Here is a 22,695-nt window from a genome sequence, read left to right on the forward strand (position 1 = left end):
GAGCTTCCATATTTGGAGGAAAAACATGGAGCTTAGAGGAGGGGAGGGGAGGAGCTGTTTGTGGTGCCTTAGACTGCCTTCCCTGTAGCTGCTACATCTTTAAGGTGTGAATCTGATTTCCTGGAGAAGCCTGACCCCTCCTTACACCTTCATCCCCACTGAGTCATGGCAAATTCTTGGGCAAGGTTATATCAATGCATTATTTTTCCTCTGCAAACTTAAAGAATTTTAATATTTGCTGGCTCCCTTTATGTTGGTTTGCTGTGTTAACTCCTAAATTACATACTTTTGTGTACAGTTGATATTGTTGAATAATCAACCTATGAGTTAAATAATAAAAAGTTTGATTAATCTTAGAAATATAGAAAATGTAGAAATACTGGTTTATGTATGGTAAAATTTAAAAAAATGAGTCATTAATTGATATATCCTTTCAGTCTTTAATGGTTAAGTGTGGTTTGAATACTGTCTTCTTTATACTCCTAATAGGATTTGCTTCTACAAGAGGGAATATATCCCCAGTATTTAAAAATAATGGTCTCAGTATTTCCTTAGGTGAGAAATCTATTCTTAATGTTAATTTAAATTGAGAATATATGCCTTAAGCATTTTAAAGGAATAACGCTCGCATAGACGTTAGTGAAATGTAACTGTTGTAAGCTAAATGTAAAAATCTAATTTTTCTTTCCAGTTTTGCTTTATGTACATTTTTTGATATGTGGAAAAGAGGGACAAGGGCTATAAACTGAGAGCCAAATGTGCTTTTGTTGTTCCAAATTTTCAAAGCCAGAAGCATATAAACCTGCACCTGTTGGTAATTACGAGCAAGCCAGCCTTTGCCAAATCCCAGGCCTCTGCTTAAAACTTTTTTTACTGGAACTAAACGATGTTGCCATTTTTATTTTTAGGTTTGCTGGCATGGGTAATCTCATTAAGGTGCTAACCAGGGACATAGACCACAATGCAGCACATTTTTTCTTGGACTTTGAAAGTAAGTCTCTTAGCCCCTCACGGCTGGTGCATAATGGTAAAGGTGAAAGAAATTAATACTCACACCACAGTGAAGGCCAGCTATTTGTTAATAAAATACGGGAATCACACGAAATTTGCATGACTTTTTTTCTTAATCGTAGGCAAACATCGCCATCATATGTATGATTTAGTTTTTCATTTGCCGAATCATGTTGAGTGTGGAGCCAGTGCTGTCCTTTCATTAGTCCATGAAGCAACTAGCCTTATGATGAACATTCTAACAGTATGCCTCGGTGACTGCCCAGCAATCTGGTTGCTTATAATCCTATTGTAATTCTATTCATATGAAGAATCAGAGTTGTGCTGCATATCCAGAATCAATTCTTTAAATAACTTCCACAAATTATTGAGAATCCAAATTTGGTTAGAAGTACATGCTTTGTTGAGCGGCATACAGGAAGTAGTCTGATATTCTGCTACTCTTAAGATGAAAGCAAAGGTGAGCTGTGGCCGAAACTCTTTAACATTTGGCTTTAAAATAAATTGTTTGTTCAGTGCAATATTAAACAAGATTACCTGTGAATAATTCTTGATCAGAAATTTCTTTTTCAGAATACTAGCACTATTGGAATACTTAAAGAATTTTTCATTATAAGGCCATTAATGAAACTTGGGAGAATTTTAAGAAGAATTAGAGCAACAGTTGTGCCATTGTGTACAGGAAAACTACATTTCACCTCTAGGTCCTACATATCAGCACCTGGAGAGCCCGCTTTGCTGAATGCCCGAGCACAGTCTGGGTAACCTGAAGGACGAATTCATGGCCTAATGAACATTTTCCCTGTTACGATTTTTTTTTTAAGTTAAATTTCAGATGTTCTTTTTTGTAAAGGGATATTTTCTCTTTTCTCATTCTTGTCTTGACAGGTACCTTAACATGGGGAATCTTCTTAAAGTTTTGACATGCACAGACCTTGAGCAGGGGCCAAATTTTTTCCTTGATTTTGAAAGTGAGAAGATGATTTTATATCTATTTTTCTTTGCCTGCAGTAGACTGCGTTTGTCTTGCACTAAATGAATGTTTCCACTTTGCCATCTTTTTAACTTTTGCTTTGCATGACTGAGCTATGAATTGTTTGAGTAAAACTTCTTGTGCCTTCTAGAACTGGAAGTCATATTTTATAGATTAAATTGTGATAATGTTTTTACTTGAATTTTTATAAGAGATTTATATCTCTTAGTTGGACATTAATTTATAATTTGAGATCTCTAGTAAAAACATTTGAGATGCTCTGAAAATATTTTTGGGAAAAGATTTTGGTGGAAAGGATATGCTTCTTCAAGATTTGTTAATTAGAAGCAATATTTGGGGAAAATTTTACTGTAGTTGAGAAAAATTGATTAGTTTTCAATTACTCTTTGTACCTATTGAAATACTTTGAATATAAAATCTGTTCATGAAGGCCATTCAAAGCTCAGTAATTTGGGCATAATATTAAAAGGTAAGTGTGAACCTTAATTATTTAATCTTTGCAGATAACTGATTTTAAAAGTTAAATTGATTATATGTATGTATTTCAGGAATTAATTTTTTTTCTAACTCTAAATAAAAAGAAAAATAATAGGTTCACAGACCTTTGAGTAATCTGCCTTCTGTTTGTTTCATGTTGCATGACCTATTGTAATATGGTCTAAGAGTGGCAGGTAAGTGTCATTGACCTCCGTGCATGCTAAAAGGCTTTTGCTTTTTTGGCTGTCAGTATTGCTTTAGCTTGTCTGGTTGTCAAATCGGGAACAATGATATTCAATTGGTGTTTTAGTGTGAATGTTGCTATTTTAACTGATCATTAGAAATTGTTAGGAAAGGGTGAAGAGCCTTTAGGTTATAAATCACGTTACCACTTGCATTTTCATCTGAGATTAAAACATTTGAACAGAGTTTTACAAACTTAAGACATTTTATGATTTTTAAAACAAATCCTTTAAATAAATCCCCCCAGAGATGTTGCATTTTTTTTCCATCAACTTCAGTTTATGTGATGTTATACAGTTCATTCTAGTTTATGAATAATTTGTTTTTTTTTTTTTCTTTAAAGGAGGACAGATCATATGAGCACATTAATTTATAGTTTGTCTCCATTTAATGGGGCAGTCTGTGGCCTCTGATATTTTTCCGCTTTTATTACATTCCTGCTGATGTTTCATACTGACAGTTTGCATACTCTGCAGGCTAATGAAGAGTAGTCATGTCAACATCAGGACCTGTTGTTTGGTTTTTAGGGAACGATGTTATTGAATGATAGTTTTCTTGACCCTTCTCAACAATTTAACACTGCTATTTTAAATGCATGTGTAGCATGAATTTTAATCAGCTTGGGGATATTGAGCAGTTTGCTGATTTGAGGATTATTCTTTCAGATGAGGCAGCTTACATTAGAGCTGTATTTTAGTTTACTTGCATCTGTTTCAAACTTGCTGTTGTATATTTTTCTGCTATCCTGTCTCCTTATTATCTTTGTCTCAAGTTCCTTACATTTGCAGAATCTTGGCTTTGATATAGTCAAGATCTTGTTCAAGACTTGGCACTTGATCTTTTTATAAACCTAGCGTTATGTTGTGGTCAAGTGAGAAGCATGAATTTACTGTAGTTTTCAAAAGATTATTTGATCCTGGTTTTCTAATCTGTGAGGGTTTGGATCATGATCCTTAAATTTTAAATAGCTAATGTAGTAGCAGGAAAAGGTTAAAATTAATTACAAGAATAACCAACAGTGAAGAACTACATATAAAGTGTTAAGTTCCTAAAGGCAGATATAAACAGATATAAACTAAGTATTTGTTGCTTATATCAGCCAATGTAAAACTTTTGACACTGGTAACCTGTAAATGAAATGTAGTGAAAACAGACTGCAAATTAGGTCAGAGTTTGTCCCTGTTAATTCTTAGTTACATTTTGTAAATATATTTTCTTTTGAATCTAACATCAGAGTTGTCTTAATCAGTTTTACCTCTCATCCATCTGCATATTTATCTTCTTTTTGGAAATGTGCATTTGTAAAAGTGTATTTTATCATTCAGCTACTGTAGTGACCCCTTGAAACTTCCTTTCTTTTTAACTGTTTTATACCAGATTCAAAATTGCCAACACAGTTGATTTGCCAGTTCATAGGTTGATGAGATTAAAGTCATACTCTGTTATTAAACAGTGTTTAATACATTATTTATTTCTAGATAAACTGTAATGTTTAGGTTACCAGAATAATTTAGCTTTACTCTTACCATCATTTTAATTAGTTAAGCCTACCTAGTTCTCCATGGTTGGGCAGCTATAGAAACAGTACCAAACAGACAGATACATTGGCATTTTGCATCAAGCTGTATAAAAATGAACTATTCTAGTAATTTTGAACTATGATTTAATGGACCCCTATATTTTACAAAATGAAGACTGTCTTTACAGTACATCACTACCCCTTAATATATGTGCTTGCACACACACAGTGTTTCGCTTCAGCTTGCCTCGTGTGTGCGAGCCAGTAGGTACTGGAGATGCCAAGATAACTAACAAACAACCCTCGCCTTTGGGGAGTTCTCAATCCAGTAGAATAGGTAGAAATGCAAGCTAATTATTTACATCATTCAAAGTATGTAGGTCAGGAAAGGGATTAACTTTACCTGTGAGTGGATTGGACATGATGAGAGAATTCCTGACGGCGATATTAGAGTTGGATTGTGACGGGTGATGAGAATGTTTGATGATAATTTAGTGCAGGATGTTGTGGAGAAAAAGGAACATGTTTTTTAAAAAAAGCCTTAAGGCATGAAATGACATTCTGTGTTCAGTGAAGCGTATTATCTACTCAAGTACTAGAAAGGTCTTTTTCTTAAAACATTATCCCTATATGATTTTATTTTAAGAATAGTGGTTTAATTAATATGTGAGTCCAGAGTTGCCCCATAAAATTTGCCAAGTTATGCTAATGACAGCACATTAAAAGCACTGAATCGGGGCCTATACAGCCTCTTCTAGTTCTTGAAATTTCTTATTTTATAATGACATTGTTAATTTATAGCACATTCTAATGACAGATCTTTAGCCTGAGTAACTACTATGTGTATTAGTTCACGCAGTTGTCTCTTGGGAGAAGAGGGACTTTTATTTTTATGTCCCTTCCCAGCCTTAGCAAGGTGCTTCATGATCACAGAAGTTCAGTATTCATTAGTTAACCTTGATTGTGTAACTCCAGGTAGACCAAATAGAAGAGTAAATATAGGTGGTTATTTGTGAGAAATAGACTCTTACTTTCTCTAATTCTTTGTTATAGAGCCTTTCCACTTAGTCATGCATTTCTTCGAATTCTTGTGTCTTTTGTGTTTCCTGTCCCCCTCTCCCCCAAGTCAAAAAATAATTTGATAGTACCCACTCTCTTAGTCTCTTGTTTTTCCATTTTACCTTTTATATATTTTCAGTTGCTTTTGCCCTGTACTTGAAATTTCTGATGGCATTTTCTTATATTTATTTTTCTAAAATGATATAGGGTTGTTTTGTTTAGATATAAAAATGCATAATAGCCTTCTTTAACACATGCTGGAGGCATTTTTATAAATCTATACCTTCTCATTCATTCAACAATTACTTATCATTGAAAATCTACTAGGTACTAAGTTTATGTACTGAACAGTGGGATGTACTGTACATACCCTACCTCAGTGGGATTATAAATATTTACTGTGTGAATGAATGAGATTAAAGCAGAAAGACCTCTTATGTCACAGTTACAATTTTTATGTGACTTAAAATTTTTTTCCTTTTGTAACTCATCTTTGCCTCTGTACCATAACAACGTCAATTTTAGCAGTTACTTTCAATGACTCTTCAGTAGGGAACTGGTGTGAAATTATTAAAATAATTAATTCTACCCTCAAATAGTAAGAGCAACTGAAACATGCTTTAATTTCCCTTGAACAGCTTTTAAAACTAAGCTTGATGAGTAATCACTATGCCTACTCTCAGTAGTAGATAGCATTTTGCAATCAAATGAATGTCCTTTTGTTAATTGGCTAAGTGATGTGTTTTTCCTCAAGTAATTAAATTTTTCATTTTTTGCTATGAAAAATCAAAGTGACAAGTCTTGGTTGATCCCATTTTGGGGAAAAATGCCTTATTTTATGCAGTCCTTTCCCCTCCCGAGTATTTCCGCCTTTTGCATGACTTGCTGTCAGTAAAGCAGTGCTTACCTGTCTGCTCTTTTCTGTCTGTCTTCATTTCTGCAGCAGTCTTCAGCAGCTTTCAAAATTATCAATGTGACTTTCCTGTGACAGTCTAAAAATGTTTAATCAGTGTGGTGCTGGGTATTTTTCCACCCTTAAGGGAAACTGGAATCTTCTCCTTTATTTTTAAATTTCTTGGTACTTATTAAACCTTTAATAATGATTAACCACTTCCAAGGTCTATTTAAATCTCCTTGATAATATTTCTTTTGTATATAATTCTCAGTGTCATGTTTTTCTGTTAACAGCTAGTCACCACACCCAAAATACATAGTTCAGTGTTTTCAAACTTCACAAATATCTTTTAATATATAACAGTCAAAATATTGTCTTTTGTCATGAATTCCCACTTCATGAATTCAAATTATGATACGTGTCTACTATTGATGTTATGTCTGTAGTTTCATAGTTTCATATGGAAAGTATAAAACTGCTGTTTTTTGCATGTAAAATTTTTCTCTGCTGCTTCTGGTGTAAGTATAAAAAGTTATAACTGAAGTGTACTTTTTTTTTAGTGTGTGTCTAATTATGACTGGAGAATATGGTCTGGCTAAATGAAAAAATATTACTGCTAAATGACAAACTCTGATTTTTAAAAAATCATTTAGCTATAATATCAGTATGCTCCTGGTAATACCATTATAGCTTTGGACACAGAGTCTTATAAATTTTTCAGTCGATTCCTCTTGTGTAATTTGTCATAGCAGTTTCATTAAAAAAAAAAATACATGACTTCTGAAAGGAGAGTTTCAAAACAAGGAAACAGACTTGGGAACACAAATTCTTAAGTTGGCTTTGCATGTGAATGTTACTCTTACTGTTGCTGTAGTACTGTCTTAAGTATGTTGAAATTAAAGTTTGGTACTGTAATTGTTGATTTAAGAACATAAATGATATATTTTTGACTAGTTGGCAAGTTTAATAAAGGAAATTGAATTATGACTTGCCTTAAGCACAAAGTAAAGTTCCAGGTTTTAGGCACCTGGACTTCTAGTTTTGTGTGTGAACTAAGTTTTTAAAAAATTTTTAAGGAAAGGAATAAATAGATCTTTGTGTATTTATGGGAAGGTGGAGTATGTGCAGAAAAGTCTAGGTTCTAGTATTATATGATTGGTAAATAATATTTATGAGAAATGTTCTTAATTCATATTATAAATGTGGTCTGCTTCCCCTACCCTCCAGAGTATAAGAGAAAATTTTAACATGGAGGAATTCTGACACCACAATTGCTCTCTAAAACATTATGGTAATCATAATGTTTATTATTTTAAGTGCTTTTTGCCTTGTTTGTAGTCTTTGAATATAGTCTAGTGGGAAAGATTTATGAAAACTCAGATTCCTCACAGAACATCCATTTCTCTCATTTCCCCCCACCAAAAATCAAATGTATTGAATAAAAAAGATTTATCCTTAGCAAAACAAATGACTAGGGTATTAAAAACAGGATTTTTGTCACCTCGGGCCTTAACAGAGAAATCCAGAATTACTCATCTATTAAAACCTATGTTTTGTGGCTAACGCCACACATGGTGGAAGTGCCCATATGTTTGTGTTCCTAACTATGCTTTTTATAATTCCTCCTTCATTTTTCTTCTCACTCGGTCCCAAGTATATAGAAACTCAGTTTTTGCATTAATAGTTCAAAATTTCAGTGAAAATATTGTATCTTAAAGTATCTAGTATTTAGTAGCCTAGTAATTCTGGAGTCCTTTCATAACTCAAACTCCTCTGCATAGTAATCTGCACCTTTTGTTCATCAGAAGAGAAGTTCACTGGTCAGAGTATAAAGTGGTTTTTAGAACCACTAAAGTCTTTTTTCTTAGTTTCTAATTTTTTATATCAAAACTCTGTCATTAAAGTGAACTTTATAGGAAAGTAGTTTATGTCTTAAACTGTAGATGAGCCAGGTACATTAGTTAGCCTTTCATTTCTGTTGAGTTAAATAGATGGCTATTCATGGATTTTCAGTTATTACTATTAGTGGCGAGTATGGTAGAAACAGTGAGTATACACTGACAATTAAAATTTTTGAGTTACAACTCTCATTTGTTTAATATAACACGTCATGATTTGTAACTTGAATAATAATGTTTGGTGTTCCTTGCTTCTCTATGATATTTACCAATTTGAGGCTAGTTATTCAAATGCAGAACTATGGAAAAATGATCAGTCTTTTTAAGAAGTATGAAGTTAGCATTGGAAAAAATGTTACGTCAAACCAACTTTTTAGAAAATTGGATTATTTAATACTTGAGTTATTATACATGTACTTAAAAAAATCATGACTGTAAATTTTCTTGTGCTTTCCTGCTGTTTAGATGCCCAGCCGACAGAGTCTGAGAAGGAAATTTATAACCAGGTGAATGTGGTTCTAAAAGATGCAGAAGGCATCCTGGAGGACTTGCAGTCGTATAGAGGAGCTGGCCATGAAATACGGGAGGTGAAAATTCCTGTCCCTCTTTTTAATCTTTATTGTTTCCTGTATTGTGTTGTCTGTTTCCATAGTCAGAGTTATTTAAAGGAAGATTACTTGCATTATTTCAGAAGTGGTTGCAGTGATATATAAGGGTAAACAATACAAGGTTCTATAACTACGTAATTTATATATATTAAAGAGAATTCCTTTGGTTTACTCTCATACCTGAAATTTACAGTATCCATGGGTGTACTGTTCATACTGTTTTTGGAGGGGAGACCATCAAGCATTCTATGGCTTTTCTGTTCTGCCAGTCTATCTTTCTGCTCCTCCTAAGCTTTCTAGGAGAAAACCAAAACCATCTTTGTGATCTGGACCCCGTCAACTGTGTCTGACGCCACCAGAGAGTAAATGTGTGGTGTGGTCTCCCTCAGCTTTCTTCTCCCAAACCTCTGAAATTATCCAGGTTTTCATCCATCTCTTTTTCTGTTGCTTTTATTTTTTTTTCCCCCAGAAGAAGCTGTGTCCTTACTTCTTACTAAGACTAACTTCTCTACCTTTGTTCTCCACCCTCCTCTGAAACTTTTCTCTTTGAATTTCCTTCTCTTAATTGCATCTTTTTCTTTTACTGAGTTCTTCCTCACGCATGCACACATACACTCGGGTGTCCTGTACTACCCAAAGAAACTCCCTGGCCTCTGAACCTTCTGTCTCTTTTTTCTCATTATGTTTCTTGAAGGCATAGCTCACACTTTGTTGTTTCATTTTTTTCCTGACCTTCTGCTTCTATTCTTCTTCTTATCTCTCCCAACTGGACTGTTTGTTTCCCGAATGTCTTGCACATGTATAATTCCTTGCCTTTGTTCTTGTCTGGAACGTGCACTTCTTTTTTTCTTTTCCTGCTCAGTTCCTATCCTTCCTTCAAATCCGAATAATCTGCTTCCCTGTACTCTTTTGCCATAGCACTTTGCACATTTTTTTTTTTAACGGTAGCCACCACTTTTTTTTTAAAAAAAATCACTGATATATGATGTCTATTTCTTCAGCCTTCTAGCTTGAGGAAGGTTTCTTTCTTATTTTTGTGTTATCAGCACCTAGTACAGTGCTTGGTAAGCAGTTAGTAACTATTGAAGAATAAATGCAAGAAAACTACTCTTGCCAGTATCCCTGGCTTGAGTTAAAACCTTACGATTTCAGTAAATGAAAGCATGTAACCATTTCTGTGAATTTCAAGTTTTATAAACAAGATTGCCGGGAGAAATATCAATAACCTCAGATATGCAGGTGACACCACCCTTATGGCAGAAAGTGAAGAGGAACTAAAAAGCCTCTTGATGAAAGTGAAAGACGAGAGTGAAAAAGTTGGCTTAAAGCTCAACATTCAGAAAACGAACATCATGGCATCTGATTCCATCATTTCATGGGAAATAGATGGGGAAACAGTGGAAACAGTGACAGACTTTATTTTTTGGGGCTCCAAAATCACTGCAGATGGTGACTGCAGCCATGAAATTAAAAGATGCTTACTCCTTGGAAGGAAAATTATGACCAACCTAGATAGCATATTGAAAAGCAGAGACATTACTTTGCCAAACAAAGGTCCATCTAGTCAAGGCTATGGTTTTTCCAGTGGTCATGTATGGATGTGAGAGTTGGACTGTGAAGAAAGCTGAGCACCGAAGAATTGATGCTTTTGAACTGTGGTGTTGGAGAAGACTCTTGAGAGGGACTCTCTTCTAGAGAGTCCCTTGGACTGCAGGGAGATCCAACCAGTCCATTCTAAAGGAGATCAACCCTGGGTGTTCTTTGGAAGTAATGATGCTAAAGCTGAAACTCCAGTACTTTGGCCACCTCATGCGAAGAGTTGACTTATTGGAAAAGACTCTGATGCTGGGAGGGATTGGGGGCAGGAGGAGAAGGGGACGACAGAGGATGAGATGGTTGGATGGCATCACTGACTCGATGGACATGAGTCTGAGTGAACTCTGGTAGTTGGTGATGGACAGGGAGGCCTGGCGTGCTGCGATTCATGGAGTCGCAAAGAGTTGGACACAACTGAGTGACTGAACTGAACTGAAACATATCAAAGCTGAGTATAAATCTAATGTAAAAGAACAAATGTGACTACTGAAACTGTCATAGGTCAGTGTGAAGACTTTATTGACTTAGTAGAACAACCATTCTACCTTTTGAGAAAACATAATAGAATAACAGAGTGTTTAATGGAGGTTGGTTTATGAAGAAATGGGTTTTTTTTGTTTCTTTTTAAAGAAACAGTCTTAATCAATGCAAGTGGCATTGTAGAATCATTATCTTTTTGGAGGTCAGTTTGACAAGGTGTAAAATCAGATCTATAAAATTATCTGTACTCTTCTGTCAGATATTTAATTTTAGAAAATACTCTCAAGAAGGCTATCATTCAAGGGGGAGATAAATGTAAAAATCTTTATGGCTGACTTATTCATCATAGCAAAAATTTGGAAACAATTCATAGAGTTGTTTTGAGGATAAAGTTAGATAATCTATCAGAAGAGACACATAGAAACTGACACATAGAACATAGACTGAGAGTTTACTGATATTACTATGCTAATGAGGTGAATTATATATATATATATGTATTTGTTTAAGTAGCACTTTATTAAACACGACTCTAAAGGTGAATAAAATTTGATTTAAGACAGAATCTAGGGACTTCCCTGGTGATCAGTGGCTAAAACTCCGTGCTTCCAGTGCAGGGGGCCTGCGTATGATCCCTGGTCAGGGAACTGGATCCCACATGCCACAGCTAAGAGCAAAGATCCCGTGTGCTGCAACTAACACCCAACGCAGTCAAATCAATAAATAAGATAATTTTTTTAAAAAAGAATCTATTAAATAAAGCTTATTCTCTAGAATAAACCACTAGAGAGGGAAATAAGAACTTTCTGCTAATGTTTTGATACATCAAACATTTTAACATCTTTGAAAATAAGAGTTATAATGCCTACTCCCTGACAGCCTCGCCCGCTTCTGCTCTTCTTACCTCTCCTACACTGGACTGCTTGTTTCCCTAATGTCTTACACATGTACAGTTCCTTGCCTTTGTCTTTGTCAGGAACATGGCACTTCTTTTTTTCTCTTCCTGCTCAGTTCCTAGCCTTCCTTCAAATCCCAGTAATCTGTTGCCCTGTACTCTTTTGCCATAGCACTTTGCATGTTATTTTTTTTAATGGTGGCCATCACTTTTTTTTAAAAAAGACTTGTCATCTCACCAAGTGCCCTTTTCCACATTGGACTATGATATAGGTGCTGTGTCAAAAATGTTATTTAACAGCAGTGGAACTGCTCTGAGAGGAGAGTCACAAGTATAAGGTGAACCAAAAACAGTTGTCATAAAAGAGCAGCCAGTGTCTTCGGTTTTAAATCCATGCAAGGCACACCCAGGGAAATAGTTAATTCTGTTCAGTCTTGACAGTGGGTGACATTTGCTAGAGCATTTTAATATTATGAGAATGAGTTGGTATTTAGAAAATCATGTTTAAATCCTTGCAAGAGAGATTGGATAGGCTTCTGAAGAGAAGAAATAAATTTTAAATTTTTATCTGTTTGCTTATTCCCCAAATAATAAAATGAACAAGTTTTTACTACTTGATATAAAACCATTGAGATTTGGCTTAAAGGCTAAAAGGATTGTTTCGTGCACATCAGAATAATATCACAGTCCCTTTGAAATAGTCATATTAACATAATGTGAAATAAGGATTGTTACATGTTGTAAAGTCCAGTTTTCTTTAACATAACATTATTTCTAAATAGTCATATAAGTGAGATTCATTTCAGACTCCTATTTGTTTATGTAAAAAAGATTGAATATAATGACAAACTTATTTATAAAGCAATTTGTTTAAACAGTGTATACAGCCCACTTATTTAGCTTGTCGCTAATTTATCTGAAGCATCTTCTAAATCTGTCAAGTTTCCGTTTTGTTTCTTTCTGGTTTTATATGGATGGAGTCAGAGTACTAGTGTCTTGGGAAAATCTGAATGTACCATTGTCTTCTGATGATGATGTAAACAGGCACTTCACATTTCAGATGGAATGTTTAGCTCATGTGAAGATGTTAGAAAAAGCAGACCAGGTTATGGAAAAAAGGTGAAGAAAAGCATCTGTGAGCAAGAGAAAGAGGAAATCAATAATATACATTTCTTTGGGAATAGCCCTCTGTACTTACAAATGATTGCTCAATAACTTGGAAGACTGGGCAGAGAAAGCACATATTCATATTTACAATAGAGTCTCTATATTATGTTTTATTTTCTCCTCTTTCACATTTGAAACTTTTTCACCTTCTTCAAGAAAACCTAAAAAATTTAGATTCCAGAATAGGATTTTAGTTATAGGGAAGGGATAAGTAACAATTTCTAAATCATATTTTTCAGGTTGATTTAGGTTCTTCAGTGTTTGATAGCTTTTTTAAAGCTAGGTTGGACCTTGGAATTTGAATTATTGAGAGTTTATTAGCCTTTTCCCCAGAATTGGGTCTTATTTCATTTATCACCTTCCTTTTTTGTTCCTTTTATCCACTAAAACAGTTCTTAAAGAATTTCTAAGAAAGCTTGTCTGTGATATGGGAAAAAATATAAAATGGTATCTTTATTTGGTTCTAAATTTGAGAGTCTAAATTTTAGATTCTAACAGGTATCAAGACATAATATACCTGACAAACATACATTGTGTCATTTGTTTAATCTCTTCTATCCATATCCATTGCAAGGGTGATGAAAACTATTATACTAGGTTTAAAGGACCCTTGGAGTTGAGAAGGCCAGTTTCAGCTCTCCTAGATCCATTATACTGAGTGTCATAGACTATACCAGGACTTCCTATGTTTGCCAAAACCTGTATTTTAATGTAAAAATAATACTGTTATGATTTTTAAATAAATCTTGATTATTTTTATTCTTTGGATTTTGAAGGCAATCCAGCATCCAGCAGACGAGAAGTTACAAGAGAAGGCATGGGGTGCAGTTGTTCCACTAGTAGGCAAATTAAAGAAATTTTACGAATTTTCTCAGAGGTTAGGTAAGTGGAAAGTTTTATCATTATGATTTCCTCAGTGAAAAAGGAGATTATTGATACTGGAAGCTATTTACAAGATTTCATGTTCACACTGCTAAATGTATATGTCTCATAGGTAAAGCAGCTTGGTAGACTATAAGATTATAGCTTAATGTTGCTGTCTTCCTGTTCAGCTAGGTCTTTTAAGTTATTTAGACCATTTTCCTCAACAAATTAAAACTTCTATAAGAAGATTTCCAATTTTTTGCAGCCTAACGTGTTCTATTGTGAGAACTGCTGGTAGAATTCCTTTCCAGCTCTGGAGCAAATCCTTTCCCATGTGTGGCAACTAATTCTCAGTCTCCTCAGTGATTTAGATTTTTGTGTTCCTAAGATTAATCAAATCCATGCAAATCCATGTACCTAAAACTCAACACGATGAGAACTAGGAAGCTAATGGTATAAGTGAAGTTACTGAGGGAGTTATTAAGTAAAAAGAATTCAGAACGGTATGCTTTTTCCCTTGTATGGGAAAAATTATTCCAAGATCAGAATTATGCCTTTAATACAGTGAATAAGTAGAATTGGAGTTCTTTTTCTTGAAGAAGGAAGAGACACCAGGTAAGATTTAGCCATTTAGCTGCTTGTGTAAATTGGAAGAGCTCTTACTTTGTGAAGTTGGGAGCATGGGGTGGGAACCGGTGTAGATTGTGTCAGAAGTTTGAAGTATTTCAGTTTAAGCTTTTTACATGTGTTTATATAGTTTTACTTTTTGAATCATATAAATATGTTATATATCCTAAATGAGTACATACAATTTAATAAGAGAGCTAGTACTGTAAGATAGAAGACGGTTGTTCAGTTGCTCAGTCGTGTCCAACTCTTTGTGACCTCATGGACTGCAGCATGCCAGGCTTCCCTGTACATCACCATCTCCTGGAGTTTGCTCATACTCACTTCCATTGAGTTGGTGATACCATTTGGGGGCTTATAAGCTAAATTTAGACCCGAGATATAATTTGTTTTGCCCACGTGGTTTTTTAAAACTTCCTAATTAATTCCCACATTTTAAAATTGGTAATTGTTTGTGTTTTGTGTGTATGTGTCTTAATTGGTTGCTTTGGAAAAATCAGTAGATCAGGCAACAACTGTTCAGTTGATCTTTCCTCTCAGTTGGCAAAGCTAAACGGCAAAGCGACTGTGTCCATTAGTTAAGGTGTGTGCTTTCTAGTTGCAGTGGGTCTCTACTGCATCCTGGTTTTTATGTCTTGCTCTCTTTATGTCTTTATGTAAACTGCTTGGCCATTGTGTCAACCTCTGCTTCAAAGTTGAAATCCTGTTTGTTTTTTTTTTCCAATGTCTGTATTTTTTAAAAAGTAAGAGAATTGCTATTTTTCCTTAGATGCAGTACATGCTGTCAAATGCAAAGACAAGTAATAGTTGAGATAGAAGCGTTTGCGTAAATTGTCCTTTTCTTATAGAAGTAAGAATTATCAATTATTTTCCTCAAGCATAGCGGTCAGTTCTTTCAGTCAAGTATCTTATGTAATCCACAGCTTTGTAACCTCAGGGGGCCTAGGTGTTTTCCTCTTGGTTGTCTTCACTACTATTTTAAATAAGTAGTTCTACTTCTCAGTAGTACCACTGCTACTTTAAATAAGAGTTTTCTTGTGTATTGCTAGTTCCCAGCTGCTTTTGAAGTTTAAATGCTTTTGATGCTGCATAGATCCTTCTCGCGTTCATATTGGTCTCTTAGCATTTGCCAATTGAAAAGAATAATTATAAAATAGGTCAAACCAGGGAGGTTTACACGTTCATATTTTAACTACTGGAATTATATCAGGTGAGTGGTGTGTGTTTTGGCACAAGTGCTGTGTTCCATCTCATCAGAGGTTGTAGTAACACAGGAAGTAGCAAAAAGCTCTCGGTTTTTCATTCTGTCACGTGGAAGCCTTGAACCTTCGTTGTATAGGCTAGGACTTCTGTAAAGGTGTGAACAAAGTACATTTAAGATCTGGTGGTTTACTCCTCATCTCTTGGCTGGTAGCATGGTTCATGTTTCCAGTTTCCTTGCTGACAGGATGCATATCCTTGCTTGCGTGTGATAGGAACTCAGTGTTGAACGAGTGAGCGAGTGATGGATTAATGAATACATGCGTCTGATAAATGAAATATTAGTTAGATGTTTAGGAGAAGCAGTAATAATAGATTTTAGGCTTTCAAGGCCTAATGCCCTGTGTTTGAATTCTGGTGTTTGTGGTTATTAGCTGTGTGCTCTTGGCTCCATCATTTAAATTCTGTGAGCTTCAGTGTCCTACTTGGACCTCCAGTGAGTTGAGCCCTCTGCTTTAAGTGCACGTAACCTCTGTTGTCTCTTCTCTCCCGCGCTGTCGAGCCAGAGATGAGGGTAAACACCGCACACAGCACACGGAGCACCACACAAACTGTGAAGATGCGTGTGGTCCTTCAGAATTTCAAAGAGAAGGTTGCTTGGCTCGAGCACTACAGATCAGCCATGGGCTGGACTCCAGGAGAGGGACCACTTGACTAATTTGAAAGATACTGAGCTTTGCCAACATGGTTTAACCTTGCTGACCTAAGAAACATCCTGTATTTGCTTGTTTTGGTCAGAGGCCTTCCCAGTTGAGGCAGCTGTCTAAGAGAAGGTTGTGTGTCCAGACAGTACACAAACTGCTTTGTGTCTGCTTAGTCTTCCTCCCATTCCAGGGGCTGACAGCGGCCACCTCCAGAGATTATAGTGAATGAGTCTGTCCAGCATGTTGACTCCTCTTCAGTGGGCTAAATTCACCAAAACCTATTCAGAAGGTTCTGAAGTGCACAATAATGGTGGTTATCTCTCTTGGTTCTTTCAGATCCCCTGCAGTCCCTATCCTTTGGGTTCTCTCCTGAGGATTCAGACTGGTCTTTGATAGTGGATGGCTGGCAGTAAGAGAATATATGGCTCTGGTCTCTCTGAAGGGACCTCCTCTTCCTAGTCAGGCCTTGTTCCCCCTTCTGGATCTACTTTGTGGCCTGATCTGTCATTATTTCTCCACTTGATAAGTCACCTATACTCCCACACTCCGTTCTCCATGCTGCAGATGAAGTTGAGTTTTTATTTTTTAATTCTTTATTAATTTTTGGCTGGGTCTTTGGTCCTGCTTGAGAGCTTTCTCTAGTTGCAGTGCCTAGGGCTTCTTGTTGCAGTGGCTTCTCTTGTGGAGCACAGGCTCTGTGTACCCAGGCTCAATAGCTGTGGCTTATGGGCTCAGTAGTTGTGGCTCACAGGCTTAGTTGCCTGCAGCATGTGGAATCTTCCTGGACCAGGGATTGAACCAGAGTCCCTTGCATTGTCAGGCAGATTCTTAACCACTGGGCCACTAGGGAAGTCCGAAGTGGAGTTTAAATGCTAACCTGATGAAGTCACTACCCAGCTTAGTTTCTCTAGGGATGCTAAGTTGGGCCAGGGTGCTTCGTGTGGCACACAGATGATGTGCATATGGTTTTAGTCCTGGGTTCCTCCCCTCCTTGCCTCTCTGTTCCACCTGCATTGTTGTCCTGTAGTTTCTCTACTCGGTCGTGCCCCTCTCAGCTCAGGGTTGGGCTCCCTGCCTGTCTGTCTACAGACTCCTGCTCATCCTTAGCATGCAGTCCAGTCTCGGTCCAGGTGTCATGTACTCAGTCAGGTCTTTCCCTGAGTCTGCAGCTGGGTGAAGCTCCATTTTCACACCTTTCCACAGTACCATACCCTTCTCAGTACATATCCCAGCTGTAGTAAGTTGTCTGTCTTCTCTCTGTGTAATTAGTCTCTGTGTGAGCATAGGGTGTGTCCATCTTCATCGTTGTACCCAGTGCCTGACATGTATTAGACCATCAATATATTTTTTAGCTTACTATTAAAAAAGGATGATAACTATCATTTGAAGGTACTGTGTGGATTACAAATAGTGTCTAGCTCAGTACCTGGCACATAATAGATGCATAAAGAGTACTTACTATTGGTACTAATCAATAATTTAATATTTTATAAGATTATGGAAGGCTAGTTAGAATGTCATTTTATATGAGAAACAGCTTATTATGGTGGAAATAATAGGGCTGTGAAGTCAGAAGCACTTGGCATTTATGAAATATACCCTTGGGGGTCTGACCTCTTTGAAACTCAGTTTATCCATCTGTAATGCCCATGTCATAGTTGACAGTGAGAGTTAAATGACAGACTAGGTTAAGTACACAAGTATGGGTATTAGTTCATAATTGGGTAGATCAAATAAAAAAAATAAATGGTAGAGTTGGTAATTTTTCAGTTTTTTAAAAGTTGATGTGAGATAAACTTGTTTTCATTAATAAATAATTTTATTAATCTAGCATTTATTCACAAATGGCAGACCACCATCTAACTCTATAAACTTTGTTTTCTCTGAATAGAATCTAGCCTTGTATGATTCTGTAGTATGTAACAGTATTAGTTTGATTTCTGGGATTTTTTTGAAATGAAATCAGTATATATATATATATATATATATATATATATATATATATATATTTTTTTTAGTATTTCCATTTTTAAACACAATATTAGTCTGGCATTCCAAAAGTAGCAGTTGTTTCAAGGGACAATTTTATTTGTGTAATGAATTAGAATTTTTGTATTATGGCCCTGAGACAGGAAGCTGTACAACACTCAGGAAGCTAATTATTAAATCACATATTTGGCTTCTTTTCATAGCTGAAAAAGATAGTTTGTGTTTATAAATAAACAGCACAAAGTATGTGAAGTTGGTAATTCATTCATACCCACATACAGATATGACTGACCATAGTTTCACCAAAAAAGACATAGTCACAGTTACCATTTCATAAAAATCAACACTGTGTAGAATGTGAATATAATGTAAGATTTGTCCTTTGATCCTGGTATTTCATTCAGATTCACATTCTTCATGATTCTGAATTTGGGTTTACAGAAATTGAGTTAGTCACTTCAGAGTTTCTATTCTAGTAAACAGTACTCAGTTTGAGTGTTATGTTTAGATAACCTAGCTTTTAAAGAAACCTTATTTTTATGGAAATTGAAATCAAAACATTTTAAAAATGCTTGCTTTTTAATAAATAGATACAAACAACATCTTCATGTTTTGTTCTTTAGAAGCAGCGTTAAGAGGTCTTCTGGGAGCCTTGACAAGTACCCCATATTCTCCCACCCAGCATCTAGAGCGAGAGCAGGCTCTTGCTAAACAGTTCGCAGAAATTCTTCATTTTACACTCCGGTTTGATGAACTTAAGGTAGGATTGTCCTGCTGGTCCTCCTTGTTATAGAAGAAAATCATGTGTCTTTCAATGAGTACTAGGAGGAAATGCCTGGAGCCCTTATTAAAATGTGGTGGAATGATGTCTGCTGTTCCTAAGCAAAAGTGGAAAGCTGGATTTAAAAATTATGCAGGCTTTTTGGTGTAGCATAGCAAACAACAAATTGCTTAATATTCAGTTTTCATTTAGCTTCATTTTAAAAAGTATCTCTGAAACAACAATATTGACATCTTCTAATATTTTTCTTTTCTGCTCATCCCCAGTTTTTTTCCCAGCATTCTTCTATTAATATATAAAAATGTTGATTTTTCTTTGTCTCTCCTCCCCCTCTCCTTTTTTCCTTTCTTCCCTTGTCGTCTTTCTCATACCCTCCCCTTCCCCGCATCTACTTATTAACATCATTTTTGCTAGGAGTGCATTTAAAGAAAGAAGCATTAAATTCCGTATCAGGAGACCTTAATTCCACGTTAGGCTCTATCATAGTAACAAACGATGAGGCAGGTCCTCTGACTTGCCAGCACCTCATGTAACTTGTTTAGAAAACGGAAGAGCTGGATTCCCAACTCCAGCATTTTATAAACATTACATCATAGACAGCTATTCTCCTTTAGTCATACTTTGAGCACAGATGGTTTGTTTATAAAAATTTTAGTCTGTTTGACGACTGCCCTGTATATTAATTGTAATAACCCACAATGAGTGGGTACACATTCCTTTTTGTTTTTGTCTATTTGGTAATACCATTTTTGGTGAGCAGCCTTTTCATATGTTAGCTGAAATTAATGAGAAGAAAGGACAGTGTACTGACTGACTGAAAACCAGTGTGCACAGTGTTCTGTGTCCATCATGAGACAGTTAACAAATCAGTGCGTAAGCACAGTGTTACATAATTTAAGTGCAGGTCATCATCTTGGATGGTAACGGTTTTAGTTCTTAAAGTGGTATTACAAATTCGATAATGTAAATTAACTAATTACAACTCTAGTAGATACTTTATTTAATTTTTATACTATCCTTTAGTAAATAACTTTTTCTTTTATAAATGTTTTCTTTAGATGACAAATCCTGCCATACAGAATGACTTCAGCTATTACAGAAGAACATTGAGTCGCATGAGGATTAATAATGTTCCAGTAAGTTGAAGCTTGAATTATGGCATAATACTAATAATTCAGATCTCGATTTGTTCAGTTTAGTCTTTTATTCATTCACTCATTCATTCAGATAAAGCTAAAGATAGTAGTAAAGTTAATAATTACAGGCATCCACAGCTGTGGGAAGAAAGAGCAAAATGTAGCAAGCCATATGGTATTCACTTATTTTTCTGCGTGGTTCTTTGTTCCACAGCTACTTCAGTAAAACTGCTTTTTGTCTGTATAACATTGATAGAAAATTTCTCTTTGTTTTCTCGTTTTAACTGCAGAAGAGTTTCATGAGTTAGTGGTTATGAGTTATTCGTCCCCATGTTCTTAGATTGGAAGACTCTTGGGGAGAGGTTGACCCGGGATAGGAATAGCACTAATCCTGGCAGGAAGGGGAGCGGGGTCTTGGACCCCAAGCACGTCTGTGTCTGACACCGCTGTGTGAGAAGATGGCTCTGAGCCTGTTGCTCAGCTAGCACAGCATCTCTTCTGGCTTGTTAGCCTCTCGACGTCTCGTTTTAAGCTGTTTAATACTCTTTTCTCCTAGACATCAAATGCCAACCTTAAGTGTGAGAAAAATACTATCTTTTTCTCTAGATATTTTGTGGACCAATACTGTGCTAATTTGTATGAAAAGCAGAGAAAATTTCTAGGATCATCCCTGGCCTCAAGTAGATAGTTTAATGAAGAAATACTATGTAAGTTTGTGAGGAGTGTTAAGTGGCATAAAAGGTTAAAAAAAAACCTGAAAGGATCATCAGAGACCACCACAATACTGTAAAGCAATTGTCTTCCAGTTTAAAAAGAAAACCAAAGGAGACCATTGAGTAAATATTTTATGAAGTCCTTGCTCTTAAGACAGGCCTGGATCAAAAGAAAGATTTCTTTTAATGAATCATCTGTTACATGTATTTGTTTGGTTTTGCATAAGCCAGTTTATTCTGTGAGGCTGACCTTACTGTCTGTCTTTCTCATACTCACTATGTAAAATAAAGTAAATAAAATGACCCACTTTTCTGTTAGGGCCCTCCTGCCATCATTCAAGACCAAAGGCCCTGAAATCATCTTTGCAGAGCCTTTTGCTCTCAATAATTATAGGTCAGTTCAGTCGCTGTCAAGTGCCATTTTTCTCAGATTCTTCACTGCCCCCCTTCCCATCTCTTAGTACTGCTGTCCCAGTTGAGAGCCTAATTCCCACTGTTTTTGGCAACTGTTCTGTAGCTGCAGAACTTATTTTCTGGCATACTATCTATCTCTTTCTTTTTGGTACAGTCTGCCATCAATAGTTAACTTTATTTTTAAGATTGGCTTAATTGTTACTCCTTTCTTCTAACGCTAAGTGGCTTCCCATTACCTACAGAAGAAAAATATGACCTGAAGCTAAGATTTAGTCTGACCCCAGCTTTCCCTTCCAGTGTCCTTTCACTGATTGCTGTCCCTTATTACACTGACCTGTTTGAATTTACACTTTGCCAAGTCATTTGAAAGCATGCTCTGCCCCCTGACTGGTTGAAATGCCCTGTGTACCTGCTCATCATGTGCCAAAGCCTAGACCTTCCATGCATCCGTTTTAGTTCCTCCCAGTCTTAGTCCTCTACTCATCCCCCACTTTATTCCTCATCTCTTAGCATGTTGCTAAGATAAGCTATGTGGATACTTGCTTGCTCCTAATAGGGTGTGATGTCATAGTCATCTTTCTGTCCTCTGTGGCATTTAGATGGTCTCTTGTATACAGCAGGCAGCCCATTCAAGTTTCATTTAATGGCTTAATATCATTTAAAATATTTTTAAAGAAGTTAATCTTGAAAAAAAATTTCTTTATATTTTAATCTTTTTCTTGTTAAAGGTAATGTAAGTGTGTACATTTGAGGGGCTAGAATGTAAGCATATTTATTATTAATAGATTAGCAAGCACTAGCTAGGCACCTTGCCTAGGTCCGTTTATAATATTATTTTAATAACTTAGGAGCTGATATTAAGTGTCCTTATTTTCCACACAGGCAGAAGGAGAAAATGAAGTAAATAATGAATTGGCAAATCGAATGTCTTTGTTTTATGCTGAGGCAACCCCAATGCTGAAAACCTTAAGTGATGCTACAACGAAGTTTGTATCAGAGGTAGGCATTGCCTAGGAAGTTACGCTTTGTGCATTCCTCTTCAGCCTGTGTCCAGATAGGATGGGCTCGGTGAGTCCACTGCAGACCCTCTAAGCTTGATAGATGCACTGAGTCTGGTCCTCTCCCCTGAGACCCACGTGTACACACCTGCCGCCTATCGGCAGTCACCCTTAGGATGGATAGTCGACACCCCCGTGGTCTGCTGACCACAGTGAGGTCTTGACACTGTACAAGCAGATAACTTAAGAGTTTTCATTGCCAGTTCCTTTCTTTATCTCACCCCTACATCCACTCCATCAGACAAGGCAGTCTTCTTATTAAAGTGTACCCTGAGTCTGAGACTTGACCCTTTACTACCTCGAGCTACCTCTCCGGAGCACCCCACCTCTTCTACCTGGATTTCTGCATCCATGCTCTGACCCACTG

At 36.2% G+C, this 22,695-nt stretch overlaps 1 protein-coding gene across 10 annotated transcripts in view; it reads left to right on the forward strand.

Annotated features, from left to right (window-relative positions):
* The window catches only part of CYRIB (CYFIP related Rac1 interactor B), a 148,330-nt gene that overhangs the window by 113,927 nt on the left and 11,708 nt on the right, over positions 1-22,695 (forward strand). For 6 of the 10 annotated variants that reach the window (XM_070382781.1, XM_070382780.1, XM_070382782.1 and 3 more), the window contains 6 exons: positions 1,900-1,982; positions 8,562-8,683; positions 13,619-13,724; positions 18,850-18,986; positions 20,066-20,143; positions 22,153-22,269. In XM_070382781.1, the coding sequence (XP_070238882.1) occupies positions 1,910-1,982; positions 8,562-8,683; positions 13,619-13,724; positions 18,850-18,986; positions 20,066-20,143; positions 22,153-22,269 (633 nt within the window). In that variant the 5' untranslated portion in view covers positions 1,900-1,909. Of the gene's footprint in view, positions 1-908; positions 992-1,899; positions 1,983-8,561; positions 8,684-13,618; positions 13,725-18,849; positions 18,987-20,065; positions 20,144-22,152; positions 22,270-22,695 lie in introns of those variants that run through there. The other 4 variants (XM_070382777.1, XM_070382778.1, XM_070382784.1 and 1 more) reach the window with 3 other exon arrangements.

The sequence above is a fragment of the Bos mutus genome, chromosome 14 (assembly GCF_027580195.1).
Source record: "Bos mutus isolate GX-2022 chromosome 14, NWIPB_WYAK_1.1, whole genome shotgun sequence".
In the NCBI taxonomy this organism is placed as follows: Eukaryota; Metazoa; Chordata; class Mammalia; order Artiodactyla; family Bovidae; genus Bos; species Bos mutus.